The following is a 16686-nucleotide window of genomic DNA, read 5'->3' as shown; positions in this document are numbered from 1 at the left end:
AAGACTCCAGGTGGAGGATGCAAAGGGCAGCTGGAGGATGCAGCTACCTCTGGCTTCATCTGCCCACGCTCTAAGCCAGGGCTGGTGGGAGCACCCCAGGGATCCACTCCAGCTCTCTGGAGATACAATACATGGATCTACCTGGCTTGGGATATGCTTGGATGAAGGACACAGGAAAGACAACCCAGAAAAAATGCTCTGCAGGTTTCATCCCACCAACTCTTCTGGGAGGCATCCTTTTTACTGAAGTCTATGCCAATTTGGAGCATAAAATCTGATTTTAGGTAGAAAATACTTGCCAGGGAGATGGGAGAGCCCCAGTGGGGCTGCCTGGGAAAAAATTCCTCCACTAGGAAAACCTGCAATGATACATGGGGCTTGTGGAGCTGCTTTTGTCAGCTGCTTGGCATTTTTACAGAGAGCTTCATCAAAAGCTGAAGAGCCAAAAGGGGTTTTTTTTGGTTGTTGTTTTGGTTTTGGTTTGAGGCAATAAAGAATCTATCACATTAACAAGCTTTTATATAAGAAAAAATGTAAGAGAAAGATGGATGTTTCCAGCATTTTTCTTTTTTGATTCAAAAGAAAATCAATCAAGCCCCCCTTCAGAAAAGATTAGTTCTACCAGCTTCAATCAAGACGCTTTTAGAAAGCTCTCTGCATTAATAATCAATAGTAGCAGCCTACATTTTAATAGTACTTGTCATTTTGGGCAAACCAAACATCTTTTATATCTAAGCTAACCAAAATACGCGGACACTTCAGCCATCAATAAAAGCACAACCTCCTCTTTGGCAGAAACAGGCACCTGCCTACCAGTGCTGACCCCACTGGCATTCAGGACAGAACGAGAGAAGGGATTTCTATCTCTGAGAAGCTCCAGTGATGTTCCTCTTCTCTCTTGCAGGAGAGGAGGAACAGCTTGCTATTGTCCCTGGTTGATATTTCAGTTAATACCTCACTCTCATGCCATTTCGTCTCTTTTGGAGCAGGCGTTTCAGGCTCTCTGCAAACTCAGCTATCCTTTTGCTTTAGCTTTGTGATCAGCTTTGCTTCCTATCAGCGCAGAAACTGAAAAGTGTGCTTTTGGAGATGTTTCCATCAGGAGCTAAACCAAAACCCCTGCTCATCCCAGCTCTAGGGGGAGGTGGAAGATCCAGGCGTGGTCCTGGATCCGTGCTCTTCCTCAATCCACCTCCCTCATGGGAGCAGCGAGGATGATAGGTTGAGGTGGAGCAATAATGGCTTATAGGATGCTCAAGATACTGTCCCAGGATAATTCACACAACTCACAACCCGTTCCTGGGGACCTCAGGGTAGAAAGCAGCAGGACAGTGCCCCGATCACCTATTCCCCTTTCATGCATCAGAGGACATCCCAATTATTCCTGTTCCCTCCTCAAGCCCCGGTACGGACTGACCACCCCCTTCCCTCTGCCCTGCTGGTCTTCCTTCCACCCAAAATACACATTTTGCTCTTTTTCTCTTTTCCCAGCTAGAAATGAATCTTGAACAATTCCCCTCTCACTGCTCATCCTCCCCGTAAGATTTGGTGGAGGCGGATGAAGGTCTGGGAGCAAACGGCGATGCTGCAGCTCAGCCAGGCTCCCAGCACGGCATGGTCCCTGTGCAAACACACCCGAGGTACAAGCCCATGCCAGAAGACTCAAGCTCTGTCACAGCCTCTTGTATCACAGGTTTTTTCTCCATCACCCTGCTGAGAGGGCTGAAGCACAGAAAGGTCAAGCTGTTGCATAAAAGCACACAGAAACCTGCTCTCTCTGTTATTTCTTTTGCTGCAGCTCCCTTTCCTCTCCGACATCTGAAAAAGACGGTGGAGTTGGCATGGCTGGCACTCAGAGAAGGTGCAGCAGAGCCGAGTAGGTGCTTGCGAGCTGCACAAGACAGGGTGTGGGACCATGTCCCTGCAGGGTGGGATGGTTTTCCCTTCCTGCAGCATGAGTTTTGCAGCAACGGTGTGAAACCGTCCCAGTCCTGGGCTCCTCTGAGCCCCTCCAAGCTTATCTTGGAGATGGTCCCCAAGAGAACAAGTGCCCACAAGTGCCTCCAGCGTCACCCAGTTAAAAGATCCTCCTTGGCTGTGTGACCAGTGGGTGCAACTTAAAGCAGCCTTAGGGCTGCTCCCATTTCAGCTGGGGATTTCGGCTACACAGATGTAACTCCTGTCCATCCTACACCGAGCAGTTTCCTCCTCTCTGCCTTCCCTACAGCACTCAGCACCACTCAGGATTTGGCCTTGACAGGTGTGGACCCCCCGTGCTGGGGTCCGCACCTCCCCACAAACCTCCTGCCCCGTCCCATTCCAGCGGGGAGGGACAGACCGGTGTCCAGCCCAGGCACCTGCCTGCACGGTGTCCTTGGATGTTGGTCTGTCTTTCTCTGGGTGAGAGAGACGTGGTGAACAAGTGGAACAAGTTGCAGTGATTTTTGTGAAAGGTCTGTCCTATTTGTTTGCACGTTTGGGAGAGTGTTGCTCTAAGGGATGGGGTGGGATGGGATGGGATGGCATAAGATAGGAAGGGAAGGGATGGGGAGAGAAGGAAAATTTTTTAAGTAAAGCTGATCTGATTAACAAGTAGCTGCTTCCCTGCTCCTCACGCATCAAGAAGCAGCATTCGCATATTCCATCCCTGCACTTGATTCCTTCCCTCTAACAGGGGCAGACTTCTGCCAGCTCTGAGCACACCTGCTTTTTACAAACAGGCTTTTTATTGAAACAAAGACAAATTTAGAGCAGAGCTGGACCTTGCCATGTAACCGGGGAGTGATTTTGCTCTCTGACCACCAGCACCGAGCTGGGGAGGCCGTGGAGCAAAGGGCAGCTCGTAGGGGAGCTGTGGCTAGCGTGGGGCGAGGGTTTTGGAGCGGGAGCTGCTCTTTGCTTGCCAGGGGATGTCAGTCTCAGCAGCAGGTTTTTCCCTCTGCTTTCTGCTTTGTCACCCAGTTTCACACCTGGGGAGGGTGACCAGGGTGGTTGTTTAGCAACCAGAGCCAGGACATGGGCACGGCACCTCTTGGGTAGCTGCCGGCACCCACCGCAGGCGCTGGCGATGCTGCACCGTGCTCAGCTGAAAGCATCTCGTCACTGTCTCCCTTCCTTGACCTGCTTATCACAAACCAGCCCGGCTCAGCACTGCCAGCGTAAACCCAAACCAACCTCTCGAGAAAGCCAGCACACACGTCAGATCTGGATCCGGCTCATCAGCGCAATGTCCCTAATGACGCAGGCTGCTATAATTAGACCCACGGGGGTGCTGACTTGACCGAGTCTTGCCAGTTTGCCAGACGGGCTTAGCCTTTCTCTCCCAACCCCAGGTGTGGGAGGTGAAGCCAGCAAAACCTCACAAATGCATGCACCGTGATCTCTAAGGTCCCTTCCAGCCCAAACCATTCTATGATTCTATGAAACCAGGTGGTCTGGGGACTTGGGATGGGGGAGTTGCCAAGACCCTTGGCCAAGGCACAAGTCCAGGGAGCAGCAGAGCATCCCATAGGACTGGGCTCCAAAAGCCCCATAACCTGGATTTTCAAAGTGCCTATGGGTTGTTTTTTTTGGTTTTTTTCTTGAATAATTTTATTCTCCAGCCTCCTTCCATGGAGAAGGTCGGGTCGTGGGTCTATCTTCTAGGCTCTGTTCCCCAAGCCAAGGAAGAACAATGTGAAGCTAAGCAAGTAACTTAGAAAAGTTAATTGAGAAAGCACCTTAAGCCCAGCTCTTCCAAAGGGACTGAGGCACTTAATTCCTACAGAAAGAATCACAGAATGGTTTGGGTTCAAAGGGACCTTAGAGATAATCTTGTTCCGATCCCCTGCCATGGGCAGGGACACCTCCCACTAGCCCAGGTTGCTCAAAGCCTCATCTAGCCTTGCCTGGATGAGGCTTTGAGCAACCTGGTCTAGTGAGAGGTGGTCTAGTGGGCAGAAGGCCCTCAACAACCCCGTGCACTTGGAAAAGACACGCAGAAGCATTGATCCAACCAGGAATATGATTCTACCAGCTCTCCGTCTCCAGAAACACCCTTATATTCGATCCCACCTGGATACACAGCAGGTGCCTTGTCCTCCCTTACCTGTCCACGCTGATGATGCACAAGGTCATGATGGAGGCGGTGCAGCACATAACGTCCATGGCGATAAACACGTTGCAAAAAACCTTCCCAAAGAGCCACTCTCCCCCCACCAGGTCTGTGATGGTCACGAAGGGCATGACAGCGAAGGCCACTGACAAGTCGGCGGCTGCGAGGGACACCACCAGGTAGTTGGAAGGTTGCCGGAGCTTCTTGACGATGCAAACGGAGATGATGACCAGACCATTCCCGGCGATAGTCATGAGGATGATGACGGAGAGCACGGCTCCGATAACAATCTTCTCGGTGTCCCCATAGAGCAGGATCTCCTCGCCGCAGTCCGTGGTGTTGGTGAGGTTGGAGGATGGTGGGTCTGGCTTAGCTGGGACGGAGGGTTCCTCAGTCATGAATGGATTCGGGAGCGATTTCCGAGCCAGATGCTGCTGCTCTGCGGTCTCCACAAAGAGAAGATGATGATGCTCCAGAAACCGACTGGAGCTGGCCCTTAGCAACATGCTCTGAGCTCACCGCAGTGGGCAACGGCGTGAGTTTTCTCCCAGCGATGACACCTCCGGTGATAAACCAGAACATTTTATCACACAAACAGGCTAAGAAAATAAAATATTCCCCCCCTACCTCCTCCCCAACCCCAGCTCTTCCCTCCCAAAGCTGCGACTGGTTCTCACATGCTCAGCGAAAATCTGATCTCAAGTCTGCTTAAAGACACACAGTTTGCTGGAAGATGCTCAGAAAAAGCTCCTCTCTACTTTCAAAGGAGCACAAGCTGCCCGGTTCGCCTGCAACGGCTGCTGGATGGTCTGTGTGCTTTCCAGCAGGATGGATAACGGCAGCCGATAATAACTCCCCGGGGTATTATGCATTACTGCCGAGCTGTGCTGCCGGTCTTGCACTTTTCCTGTGCATCCATACCTTTAAATCCCATGCAACTGCACCCATGCATGTGGCTATAGAGGAGCGTGAGATAACCGGCTGTATCCCCTGCATGCGTTAACACACAAACTTCCCAGCCGTGACCGTACATCCATGCACGCGGCATGTAACGGCAACACGGGACTGTACGCACCCACCGGAGCACGGCGCAGAGATGCAGTGAGAGTGTTTGCATCACATCCAGCACCCCTGGGGTACCATGCACAGGATGGGAGGGTTGGAGCATCCCAGCCCGTGCCCGGAGCCGTGAGCATCACCACCACACACATCCCAGAAATACATGGAGAGCAGCTCCTGCACTCCCACCCCCCAGATATTCCCCCCTGTAAGTATTTCCCAGCTATCAGCAAGGAAACTTTAGGGCAGGGCTTACCCCCATGCAGGGCTCCAAGCATCATGCACAACCTGCAGCCTCCTCGTTTTGTTTCAAAGCCCCTTTTTCCCCTTGAAGGGAGTTTTGTTCAAAGCAGGATTACAGCCCCCTCCTCCCCTTTGCAGCCCCCCCACGCCTTCCCCCAGGCTGGGATGATGGGAGTCCTGGAATTACCTGTGCTGAGGGGGTGAGACATCCTCCAGACGAGTTCCTGCGAGCTCTGGGCAGGCGAGAAAGAAAAGAGCCAGCCCCGGAGCATCCTTCTCCCCTCCCCGCCTGGCCGCTCCCTCCCACCGCCCTCCCCTCGCCTTTCCCGGGCAGGGACCCAGATGGTCCCCGGCTGCCTCCGAGCCCCCGGGAAGAGCAAACTGGGGGAGTCCAGGTCGGGTCCTGCAGCCTCCGCAGCCCTGCAGCAATGGAGAGAGTCAGGCCCACGAGGAAAAGGCTGGAAGTTGCAAAGATGCTTCTGAACATGGTGAGGCAGGAGCAGGAGGAGCAGCTTGAAACCCAGCAAGCAGGATGCAGAGCCAGGGGTAGAGAGAACAGATATTTCAGAACACCCTTCCTTTTTTAAATTTTTTTTTCTTTCATTTTGCAGGAGAGGGTTTCTTTCCCCACTCCATGCATTTTCCCACCCCCCCCTGCTCGTAGGAGGTCCCGTTATTCATCCAGCTCCACATTAACAAGCAGCAGCCAGGGAGAAGCAGATCCCTAAAGCTGAGCCTTTCCCTTGTCCTACTAAAAGCAAAACAGAGAGAATAAACAAACCAGGCAGGAGCATGAGGAGATCCACATCCATTTCCCTCTTCACCAAATGTTTTACGGGCACTTTGGTGCTGGGATTGCTCCGGTGCATAAACCCAGGGCATCAGGCAGCTGCTGTTCACTCCTCCCCAGGGCAAAAGAAGTGGAGCAGAGTCTCCAAAAGACAGGTCCCCTGGGAGCTCAGCCCATCTGCTACCTCCCGGGGGTGGGAACATGGGGTCTTCTCCCCTTGCACGGATCCCTCGGGGCGACGGGTGTTCAGCAAGGAGAGGTGCAGACAGCTGGCTTCAGAGCTGTTTGCAAGCTTGGAAAATGTTTCCCACTGCCCTGTCCCATGCTGCCCACCTCCATCCCTGGGGTCACCCCCTCCCTCACCCATCCTGGGGCTCTCCAAACACCCCAGCACCCCCCATCCATCCCAGGGGCAGCACAGAAGGCTGATTATGGGGAAAACACCTTGAAATCTCTGAGATACAGAATGCTGAATTAGTCAGAGTCGACACCAACCCCAAGAGGTTTTTGGGGCAGATGTTCCCTACAAGAGTCCATCTGCAAGGAAACCTCCAGCGAGGTAAACCAGGGCTGTTCAGGGTGTATGGAACACTGAGGTTTCTCCTTTGATGCTCAAGCATCGCAGCATGTGTGGGAGGCTGGCTAAAACAGCATCCTCGCCAGGGCAGGGTGTGCTGAAGCTCGAGATTTTTTTGCTCTTTGCATTACAGGTTTGGTGTTGGTTTGGGGTTTTTTTGTGGGTGTTTTTTTTTTTTTTTTGCCCTTCAAGAACAGTGACATGCAAAGATGGGGTGATGTTGATGCACAAACACAACCTGCAAATCCCAGCCCCTGCCTGACCCGGAGAGCAAGGGCTGCTTTGGTGGCCAGTCTGAACTCAATATTTGAAGTGGAAAAACACACCAATATTAAGTGGAAAAAGACACCTTATATTTCCAAAGAGAAAGGGGGGATCTGCAGAACACCCTGCTGCAGGACCGAAGGATTCTGCATCCTCAAAACCCTGAGAAATTCACCCAAGAAGAAAACCCTCCCCGAAGGACCAGCTGTTAGAAGCCAAGGCAGTCTGTCGCCAGATGCCTGGAGTTTTTCAGGAAAACCATCTGTGCACGAGTCGCCAACTCCTGCCCTGCTTCCACCCCTGAGACCGGGGCTTGGCAGGAAGGATACGGGGTGGGGGATGAGCAGGAGGATTTTTTTTTCCAGCTTCCCTGGAGGTTGCCTTTGGGAGAGCAGCAGGGCGAGCGGCTCCTGTGCATTAGCAAAGGGATACAGTGAGGGAGTTTTTTATCCTTTCGAGGCACCGCTGGGAAGCAGCCGGCTTAAGCACAGAGGTGGAGCTCACGTCCTGGCAGAGGAAGGAAGGAGAGAAGGTGCTTATAAAGGTGATGAACTTTGTAATCCCTTTGCTCTGGTCAACCCCTTGTGCTACTTATGGCAGAGCCCCAAAATCCTGCGATAGCTTCGGGGAGCAGAATTCACCTCCCTCTTTCCCATCCCAGCACCATTTCTATAGGATACAGCCTATATCTTCTCCCTTCCGAAACCCCTGCAGGTCTGGGGACTCCAGAGGTGGGTTTTCTCCCCACTTTCTAGGGGGAGTGAGCTGCTCTGATAATTTGAGGAGCAGCAAAATCCTTGGAAAATCCCAAGGGCAGCGAGTCTCCAACCAGCTCATGGGACATGCACTGAGCAGCAGGAGGGCACGTCCTCTGCATTGGCTGAGTTTCGGGAGGAGAGAAGGAAAAATGCCAATTTTTGTGTGAAGGAAGAATTATTAATAATAATAATAATAATAATAATAATTCTTGTTCTCCCTCCTTAAAACTCTGAGTGGAGCATTTCTCCAGCTGGAGGCCATGACGACCTTGCTCCTGGGGCACACTGGGAAGCACTAATTGCATTTAATGGCAATTAGGGGAGGAAATGGCCAGCGCTCCTTAGCTCAGATGCTAACCATAGCTTTCTCTCTTTGTCTGAGAAGAGAGCAGAGATTTGGAGGAGCAGGGATGTTGCTGGAGTGAGGTGGATGAGCCCCAAAGAAAATTCTCCCTGCAAAATAAGGCTGAGAAGTTGAAGACCCAAAATAACCAAAGTTTTCCCCCTCCATCTTCAGGCAGAGAGGAGAGGAACAAAGTCCTCTCACCATGTCACGAAGGCAGTGCCCAGATACATTCTTCCATCTTCACATACAAACGGCCATTAAAGTGGCTATTTTATTAACTATTAATTGTTAATATTACGCCCTATTAACTCTAATGGCAGAGTAATAGTCACAGTTATTAATATGCAAATTCTGAGAAATCTCATTAACTCCAAGGTCCTCAACCGCTCGATGTTTTCAGGACAAGCACCCCAAAGCAATCTTCCCTGTACCGCAGGTGTTGACTTTTCTCCCTCTGAGGAGACAGACCCTGTCCAGATGGATAAAATTAATCACTTGAGGCTATCAGCTTTCAAGGAGCATCGCTAAGGACTGCTCCTGCCTCCAGAGAAGTTCCCAATGAACCAATCTGGGGTGTCTAAACCCTCTCTGAGTTGGAAACAGAGGGGCTTCACCCACTTTCACAGTAGGGTGGCCAATAACTCAACCACATGGAGGTACCATGGTGCTTTCCCAGTGGTTGTGGTCAAGAATCACGATGACCAAGGTGTTTCAGGGACCCAGATTGCTCAAAGCATCACCTCTTCTCCATAAACATGTCCTGCTTTCCCTCTGAGGTTTCCAGCTCCCAAAAACAGTCCCATCTCCTCCTGATGAGCACTGGAGCCCAGCTCCCCAGAGGTGTTCACCCAGCAAACACCACCTCGGGTGGTGGGAACATGGTACCCAAGAGATGGTTGGGTCTCCCAAACAATGGAGCTCCAGGCTTTGGGTCCATCCCAGTCTCAGCCCCTCAGTGCCTGCTGGAATGGGGCTGGCAGAGGTCTGTGGGAAATGAACTGGAGCTTGTGGGGAAACTGAGGCACATGAAAGCCCAAGGAAGCAGACAAGCTCTGTGTTTAAACTTTCAAACAAACATGTCCTTTAAAAATCAGCTTATTAAAATGGACAAAGGTGTTCCAAGAAGAGTCCCTAAGACATGATAGCATTGAATGGAACAGTTTTGGTTGGACCAGGACAAGATCTCCTCCCTGTCCCTCATCCAAGGCATGAAGCCCTCAGCCCATCCGAGCATCCCTGCATCCTCCCGTCTCTTTGGTTTCCCTCTGCCCCACAGAAGCTGTACAGGGAATTGCCTCCTTGCAGAAACCCATCCTCTGGGAAGGAGGCAAATAGCAGGGGCACAGTGAGGGGACACGGCTCAGAGTGCCCCGTGGGGACCAGAGGACCAGTCTTATAGTGGTGACATTGGTAGTCAAAGGATTTCAGCAAGGGGACCCAACCAGCAAAGGGCTTTCTGCCTAAAATCCTTTTTCCATGAAGGGAAAAGCCAAGGCAGAATTGATAAATTAATAACCTACCTGTGAGTGAAACCTCTCCACGTTGGGTCTTTGGTTTGTTTTTTTCTTACTGGACCTCTCCAAAATAGAAAGAAAAAAAAAGAAAAAAGGAACGTTTCACGTATTTATAAAGGCACCCCATGCATTTTGCTGTTTAAGCAGATGAGGAGCAATTAGGAACTTTGTGGGAAAACACCATCCAAAGGAGAAATACAAAAGCCTCAGCTCAAAAAGGTGCATTTGGTGAAGAGAAGCAGGTCTGGGCGCTGCCAGACACGACCATGCTCCCTCTGCTGGAGTCTGCACACACAGCAAGCAGCTTTCAGTGCTTAAATCTCCCACGGTTTGCATGTTTTGGTTCTCTGGGAGGGCTCTCAAACCTCTCAAAGAATTGTCTCTGTAGCTAAAGCCAGGGCAACCCCTGTGCTGCCAGCACCAGAGCCTGACCCCAATGTCCCATGGTTGTGGTTTGACCCTGGCTGGCAGCAAAACACCAATCAGCCGCTCGCTCACCCTCCCAGGGGGGAAGGGAAAAGAGACTTGTGGGTTGAAATAAGAACAATTGAATAACTAAGCTACAATAATATAGAAAAATAACAATAATGATGATAATAATATACACAAATATCCAAATCAGTGACACTGCTCACCATCTGATGACCAAGGCTCAGCCCGTTCACTCTGTCCCAGCCGGAACTGGGACACCCACAAAGGTGGGACTGCCACGTGGGAGGATGGGGACAAGCTGGAGGGATGTCTACTGCAGGATGAGGATGAGGTGGATGGAGAGGAGCCCCTGACAGCAAACTTTTGTCCTGCAGACCCTCCAGTCTACCCTGAAGCTGCCTATGGTGGGTGTTAGAGGGATTTCCAGGACGGCTGGAAGCCAACAGAGAAAAATTAAAAAGCCTGAAATAAGAAAGGAAAGGGGGAAAAAATGAGTGATTCAGCTCAAGTTTCCGACACAAACCCTAGTGCTCATTATTTATTCAACATGATGGATGCACAGCAGTCCCACCTACCACTCTTCCAGCCACCATCTCCAAGGGCTTGGGTAGAGCCTGATTTTAAGCATATGTAGTGAGATAGATGCGGATTTATTTTTTCTGGCTCAGATAAAAAGCCATTCAGCATGGATCCAGCCCCCCTCGATGTCTGGTGCTGGTGTCACACCTCTGGACCACCCAAATTCAAGGAGAGAAGCGGGTGATGCAGAGCAAGTGCTCCTGGGCAAATATTTTCTAAAAACCAGATGGCAGATGCTTTCTGCTCAGGTCTGGGGACCGGCTAAGCTTGCATCAAGCTCCCCATTTTGAGACTGGGGTTCTCTGTGCTCGGTGCCTGAGCAACTGGAAGTGGAGACGGACTGAGGCCCTTTGGAGGGTGCGGGTGGGTTGGGGTGGTGGAGCAAATATTGCAGGTTTGGAAATGAAACTTCTCCTTGTCTTCTGATGTCTGTCCCCTAGATGGCACCTGATCTCAGCAGATTAAATCCCTGATGAAATCCAGCAGGTTTTCCTGCCTGGGAAGGCTCAGGGCTGCCAACTACTAGAAGACAACCAACCCACCCACCCAAAATATATTAAAAAAAAAAAGCTACAATTATGCAATTAATGGCTTTTTTGGCTCTTACACCAATAACTTGAGATACCTGACCCCTTGCTGGCTGTAGCATTGCTGCTGTTTTCCCTGCTGGTCCATCTCTGGGTGATCAATCCCCCCAAAATGCAGCAGACAGGGGTAATAAACCCCTTCCCACTGGCCTTGCTGCAGTGGCAGATGGACATGTGGGGACAGTGACGGACCCCATCAGACCTGGATCACTCTGGGAAAGTATTTCAGTCCTTTACAAGGCTGGGAAGTATGGGAGGAATATGCCAGCTCCTTTTTCAGTTAAAATCCAAGCAGGACATTGAAAAGAGAAAAATATCGACAAACTCTTCATGTCAGTTTGAGGAAAGCCCCGACGCAGCCACCTGAAAAAAAAAAAAAAAATCCCTTTTTCCAGGTCTTCCACACCAAGACATGGCACAGGGCAGAACAGCAGATCACATCCCTGGGGCCTGGCTCCTCTTTGAGCAGTTTATCCACGTAACTTTTGGGCAATAAATATTCAAACTCTTCCTACAAAGCTGCTGTCAGTGCATTGCACTGGTGGGAAAGGAAGGACATGGTGGGGGGGATACATGTCCCCATCTGACCCTTCCCTTCCCTAGCTCAGATCTGCATAAAACACCGCTGACATTTAAACCGGCTATTATTAGACATCTGCTTTGAAGGGGGACGCTTTGCACCTCGCGGGGTTATGGTCGTGCCAGGCTGCCTGCAGCCCATCAGCTAAAACCCCATGTGGTGACAGCCAGAAGGTGACAAACGTGTCCTGCCTATCCTCTCCCTGATCACCAGCAGCCATCCTGAGCTGTGCCCCCATGCATTTATGGTCCTGGTGTAGCACCGAGCCCTTCGTTACACCTCACTTCAGCCCAAAGGTGCTTTCCAGCCTTCCCAAAGCTTCTCCTGTGCACCAAGCAGGGACCTGGAGACTGTTCTGGAGAGATCATAGAATGGTTTGGGCTGGAAAGGACTCTAGAGATCATCCAGTTCAACCCATGGGCAGGGACACCTCCCACTAGCCCAGGTTGCTCAAAGCCTCACCCAGCCTGGCCTTGAACCCCTCCAGGGATGAGCTATCATAGACCAAGACCTCAAAACAGAGAGACATTTGTCATGTGCCCCACTCCAACCTTCTTCTTGCTGCCAGACCTTAGTCCTTGCACCAGTTTGAGGAGCTCTGTATTTGGCTCCTTTTGGAGGTCCCTTTTCAGACCTTGGTGGGAAGGCGGAATGCAAACTACCTGCCTGAAGGCAACCCAGAGCTCTGAAAGGGCTGGTGAACTTCCCCTCTGCAGAAGAGGATGGCACGAGACCGGTGCAGCAAACAGTCTGAGCACTCCTCCTTCACTGCCCCAGGGACTGGCAGATCTTGAAGGTCCCCATGCTAGAGCATGGAGCAGCTCAGGTCCCCAAAATTTGAGGCTGACCTTTGAAGTTAACGCTGTAAGGACTGTTTTCTCCTTTTCCTGATAGCCTGTCCATGTGTATTCATATATATATACATATATATACTTATATGTATTAAGAGGGTCACCAATATTGCTGCTAGGACAAGCTGATGCTGATGGAGGCTACAACCAGCCTTCTGGTGGAGGGTCCATCCCACTGGACATGGGGAGATGGGATGGCTGGAGGCAAGCAGCAGGTTTGCAGGCTCTGGTTCGTCTCAGATGATGCTACCAGAACTACATGGCTTGCATTCCCATGCAAAAATACATTATTTTCTGCACAGTGAACTCCTCAAAAATCCTGATGGGCTAAAGGGAGCAGGAGGGCAACTACTCAAGCCTGGGTAACTATAGTGAATTTACTCCCTGGAGAAGTAGATCATTCTCAGGCTCATATATGGCACAAAATTCTCTAGATTTTGGGCTCATCTCCAGTTTGGATGATGCCAAGGGTATCAGAGCCACAAGGGTGATGCTATTCAGCTCTGGATGCTCTCCATACACCATATCAGATAAGAGATACAGTTATTTCTTATGCTTCCCCATTAAAGCATAAAATAATCCCATTTCTGCCTCCTCAGCCTCCCATGGGTAAGACAACCTGTGTCTCGACATTCACAGTGAAGATGCTCAAGTGCTCAGACTTACAGAACTATCCCAGCTCCAGGGATCCCCACCACTCACCGGACAAACACGCACATCAGCAGGAGGAGAGAAGCCCAAGTGATGCTGGGAGCTCCAGGTTAAATGAAGGACACCGATTAGGCACAAAGTAGAAATATAGAAACAGTATATTTCATTTATTTTGCTTTTAAATACAGAGTTTCCTTATACAAGAAAGGAATTCCCTCTCCCTCCCACGCCAAGCAACTCTTATCAAAAGAAATCATTCACGGGAAGATCAACACTGGGTAGGGGCATGCGGTTCAGGAGGATACTGAGCAAGTGCAAGATCTAGCTAGGGGCCGTATCTCCTAAAGAGGAACAGGTGCTTTCCCTCGATTAAAATATTTCCCCAGCAAATCTGAGACGGAAACCCCCCGGTCACTAAATACAGAAATATTTAACCAGCTACATGCCTTGTTGGAAAATAAACCCACCGCAGGTCTTCTCCTGGTACACTGCAGCCCGCCCCAGCCAAGCGGCTCCGTGGGGAAACGGGATGCAGGATTTGCGATGAGTTGGCTCTGCCTTGGGAAGGTTTCTCCTCTTAAATCACCTCCTCAGAGCTTGTCCTGCATTTACATTCCCTCCAAGGAAAGCAGGAGGAGAAGCAAGGGGGTGTTTAAGATACAACCTCTTTCTCAGGTTGGACTTTGGTTTGTACTAACATTCAGGAGCATGTACTTTGGAAAAATAAGGGATTTTTTTTGTCTTTAGTAAGACAATTCCTGTTTTCTGGGATAACTTCCACGCGGGAACGAGGTACAACTTCACATGAATAAAGAGGACAGAGAGAACAGAGGGGCTAAACACTCCCAAAATAACAGAGCACTAAGCCACTTATTAAATCAGAGTGGCTCCATCAAACGTGAGAGGCTAAAAATCCTCAAAGGGTCAACAATGTGATAAGCTTCTCACTTGCCAGCAGCTACCATGCTTTGCGGCTGAATCAGGCTCTCTTGATCCCATGGGAACAGACCTACTCAGACCTGCTGAGGATAGACACATCCAGGGCACATCCCCACGGTCCAGACACGGGCACTTCAAACCAGGGTCCTCATTACACTTTGGCATCAGAAGTCTTGGAGGTGGGAGGTAGCTGCTAACACCTGGGCAGGGAAGGAAGCTCTGCAATAAAGGTGTGAGTCACTTAAAAGCCTGTTTTACGCAGGCTGGGACTCTGCTGGGGACACAGCGTGAAAGCGGTGGCACTGGTCCCAAATTGGAGAACTTCAGAAACAGGTGATGCTGTATATCTACCGTGTATAGATGGTTTAAATAACAGAAAGGTGGCTAATGCAGCTCTCGAGGTAAGTGGTTCATGAAGAGGAGGGTACACTGCATGAGCTCAGACATGTCACTCGGATGTCAATCACCTCCTATCAATCAATTGCCTCCTGAAAAGAGATCACCTCCAAAACCAGAGATGCCATGGCTCACAGCACCAAATGCTCCATCTTCTGCTCCAGCCTCATCTAGCAGGGCCCAGAACAGCCACATTACCCTGTCATCGTCCATAGGGATGCCTGCAGAAACCAAAGTCATCCCATTGCATGAAACTTCTCTAAATTCGATGCCTGGAAAAAGCGTGCTGAGACACTGGTGGGTGCTGGTTGGCACAGCAAGAACCAGTCTCAGCCCTTCAGCAAGCTCCCAGGCACTGAAACCAATACTCCAGCTGAACTTGATATACTGATTTTCTGCAAAACCCTGATCACATAAAAAAGCTCTCCAGCAGTATTTTTTTTTTTTATGCTAACAGCAAAAAGCCACTGTAGCTTAGTTCAAGAGGGACAGAATTTATTTGCAAAGAGTTTTTTCCAACTCTTTGCCATTTTGTTCACCTTTAGGACACCCACCTTGGGCTAAATAAGGGATACAAATAGCTTTTGCAGCAGCAAGAATTTGTCACATGGGTGACTGAGATGCCACATGCATCCCCCCTTCTGCTCCAAGAGCAAACTTCAGCTCTCCAAGCAAGCAGCTCTTTGCAGATGGGGAGCAGGAGGCAGCATCTCCCCCAGGACAGGCTCTTAATTTAATCCGACATCAGAAAAATGCCAAATGATCCAAGCTCATGCAGAGTTTTCTACAAGGGAAAGACAGACACAGCCAAGGATTGTCTTCATTTGAAAGGAAGACACACAAAAGCTGAAGAGTAAAGTGCTAATTTGTGTTTCTAAAGCCTGTACTCCAGCAACTCCCTCCTCTGTCTGCTCCGTACACAGTATTGACGGTTTGCTCTTTGCAACCAGATCTGCAGCCAGTGGTGTAATGGACAGAGTTTGGTACTTACACACCTTAATTAGATATTAAAACAATTAGAGAATACCACTCTCTAAGATCCACAAGCCTCACCACAGACAGAAAACCAGCAAAACCCATCCCATGACGTCTATTTGTTTTGGAAGCTTGACAGATGGAAGGACAACCCAGCGGGAACACTGCACCATAAAGTCATTGTCTAAAGAGATGCAGAAGACAGTGCAACTGTAGGACAATTAAGAATCCTTCAGAATTGCTTATTATGGCAAAGGGAGGCCCAAGGGAGCCACTGCTGCTCAGACACAGGCTCGAATTCTCCAGAGAAAAATACCCACTCAGCCCTTTGGCAGCATTTCCACAGTGCTGACAACACCCAGAGAAGGGCTGGGGAAGATGAGAGCGGGGGCAGGAGATGAGAGAGAAAAGGGCTTGCACTGAAATTTTGGGAGAAAAGACACAAGATATGAGCTTGAGCCAACCCTGGTTCTCCTCGTTAACCTTCCAGGCAGACAGAGACACTACAAAGGGCAGATACAGAACACAACAAATGAGAAAAAGCAGCTGGATCAAGGAGTAACATGAACATGTGTCAACAGATAGCGTAGATACACGCTTGTTGGGACACAGGCTGGAAGATGGGAAGTGCTTTTAGTGACATGGTGTATCTCAAGCTCCTTTTTTTGTTGCTGAGAACTCCACAAAATACCCCCCCTTCCCTCCCACCCCAAGCGTTCTCCAGCTTTGACCAGTTTCGTGTTTCTTCAAAGAATGTCCAGAGAGCTCAGTTCAGCAGCGGTTTCTGAAGCAGACAAATACAATATGCAAAAGTTTACCAACAGTTTCAGTCTTTGGTACAGCTGGGGATGTGGAACTCTTGGGGGAGAACTGTTTGACTGACAGTCTATGGAAACTTGACCATCTACTGTATTTTTCTTCAGAGCATCCCAGTTCTCTCAGGTCATCAGGAAGTATCACGTCCCACAGTTGTTGGGCTCATCTTGAATCATTTCACCAGATGTCAGCCCTGAAACAAACCAGTTGAATCCATTTACTCCATCCCCATCCCT

General features: G+C 50.0%; 1 protein-coding gene across 1 annotated transcript in view; it reads right to left on the bottom strand.

Annotated features, from left to right (window-relative positions):
* The window catches only part of LOC104471233 (5-hydroxytryptamine receptor 7-like), an 8340-nt gene extending 3740 nt beyond the window's left edge, over nt 1-4600 (bottom strand). The window contains exon 1 of the mRNA XM_010086497.1: nt 4088-4600. Within this exon, the coding sequence (XP_010084799.1) occupies nt 4088-4599 (512 nt within the window). The 5' untranslated portion in view covers nt 4600. The remainder of the gene's footprint in view (nt 1-4087) is intronic.
* Nucleotides 4601-16686: the final 12086 nt, after the last annotated feature.

Source organism: Pterocles gutturalis, unplaced genomic scaffold, assembly GCF_000699245.1.
Source record: "Pterocles gutturalis isolate BGI_N339 unplaced genomic scaffold, ASM69924v1 scaffold4841, whole genome shotgun sequence".
NCBI lineage: Eukaryota > Metazoa > Chordata > Aves > Pterocliformes > Pteroclidae > Pterocles > Pterocles gutturalis.
The sequence above is the reverse complement of the archived record's forward strand: the minus strand, read 5'-3'. Positions and strand labels throughout refer to the sequence as shown.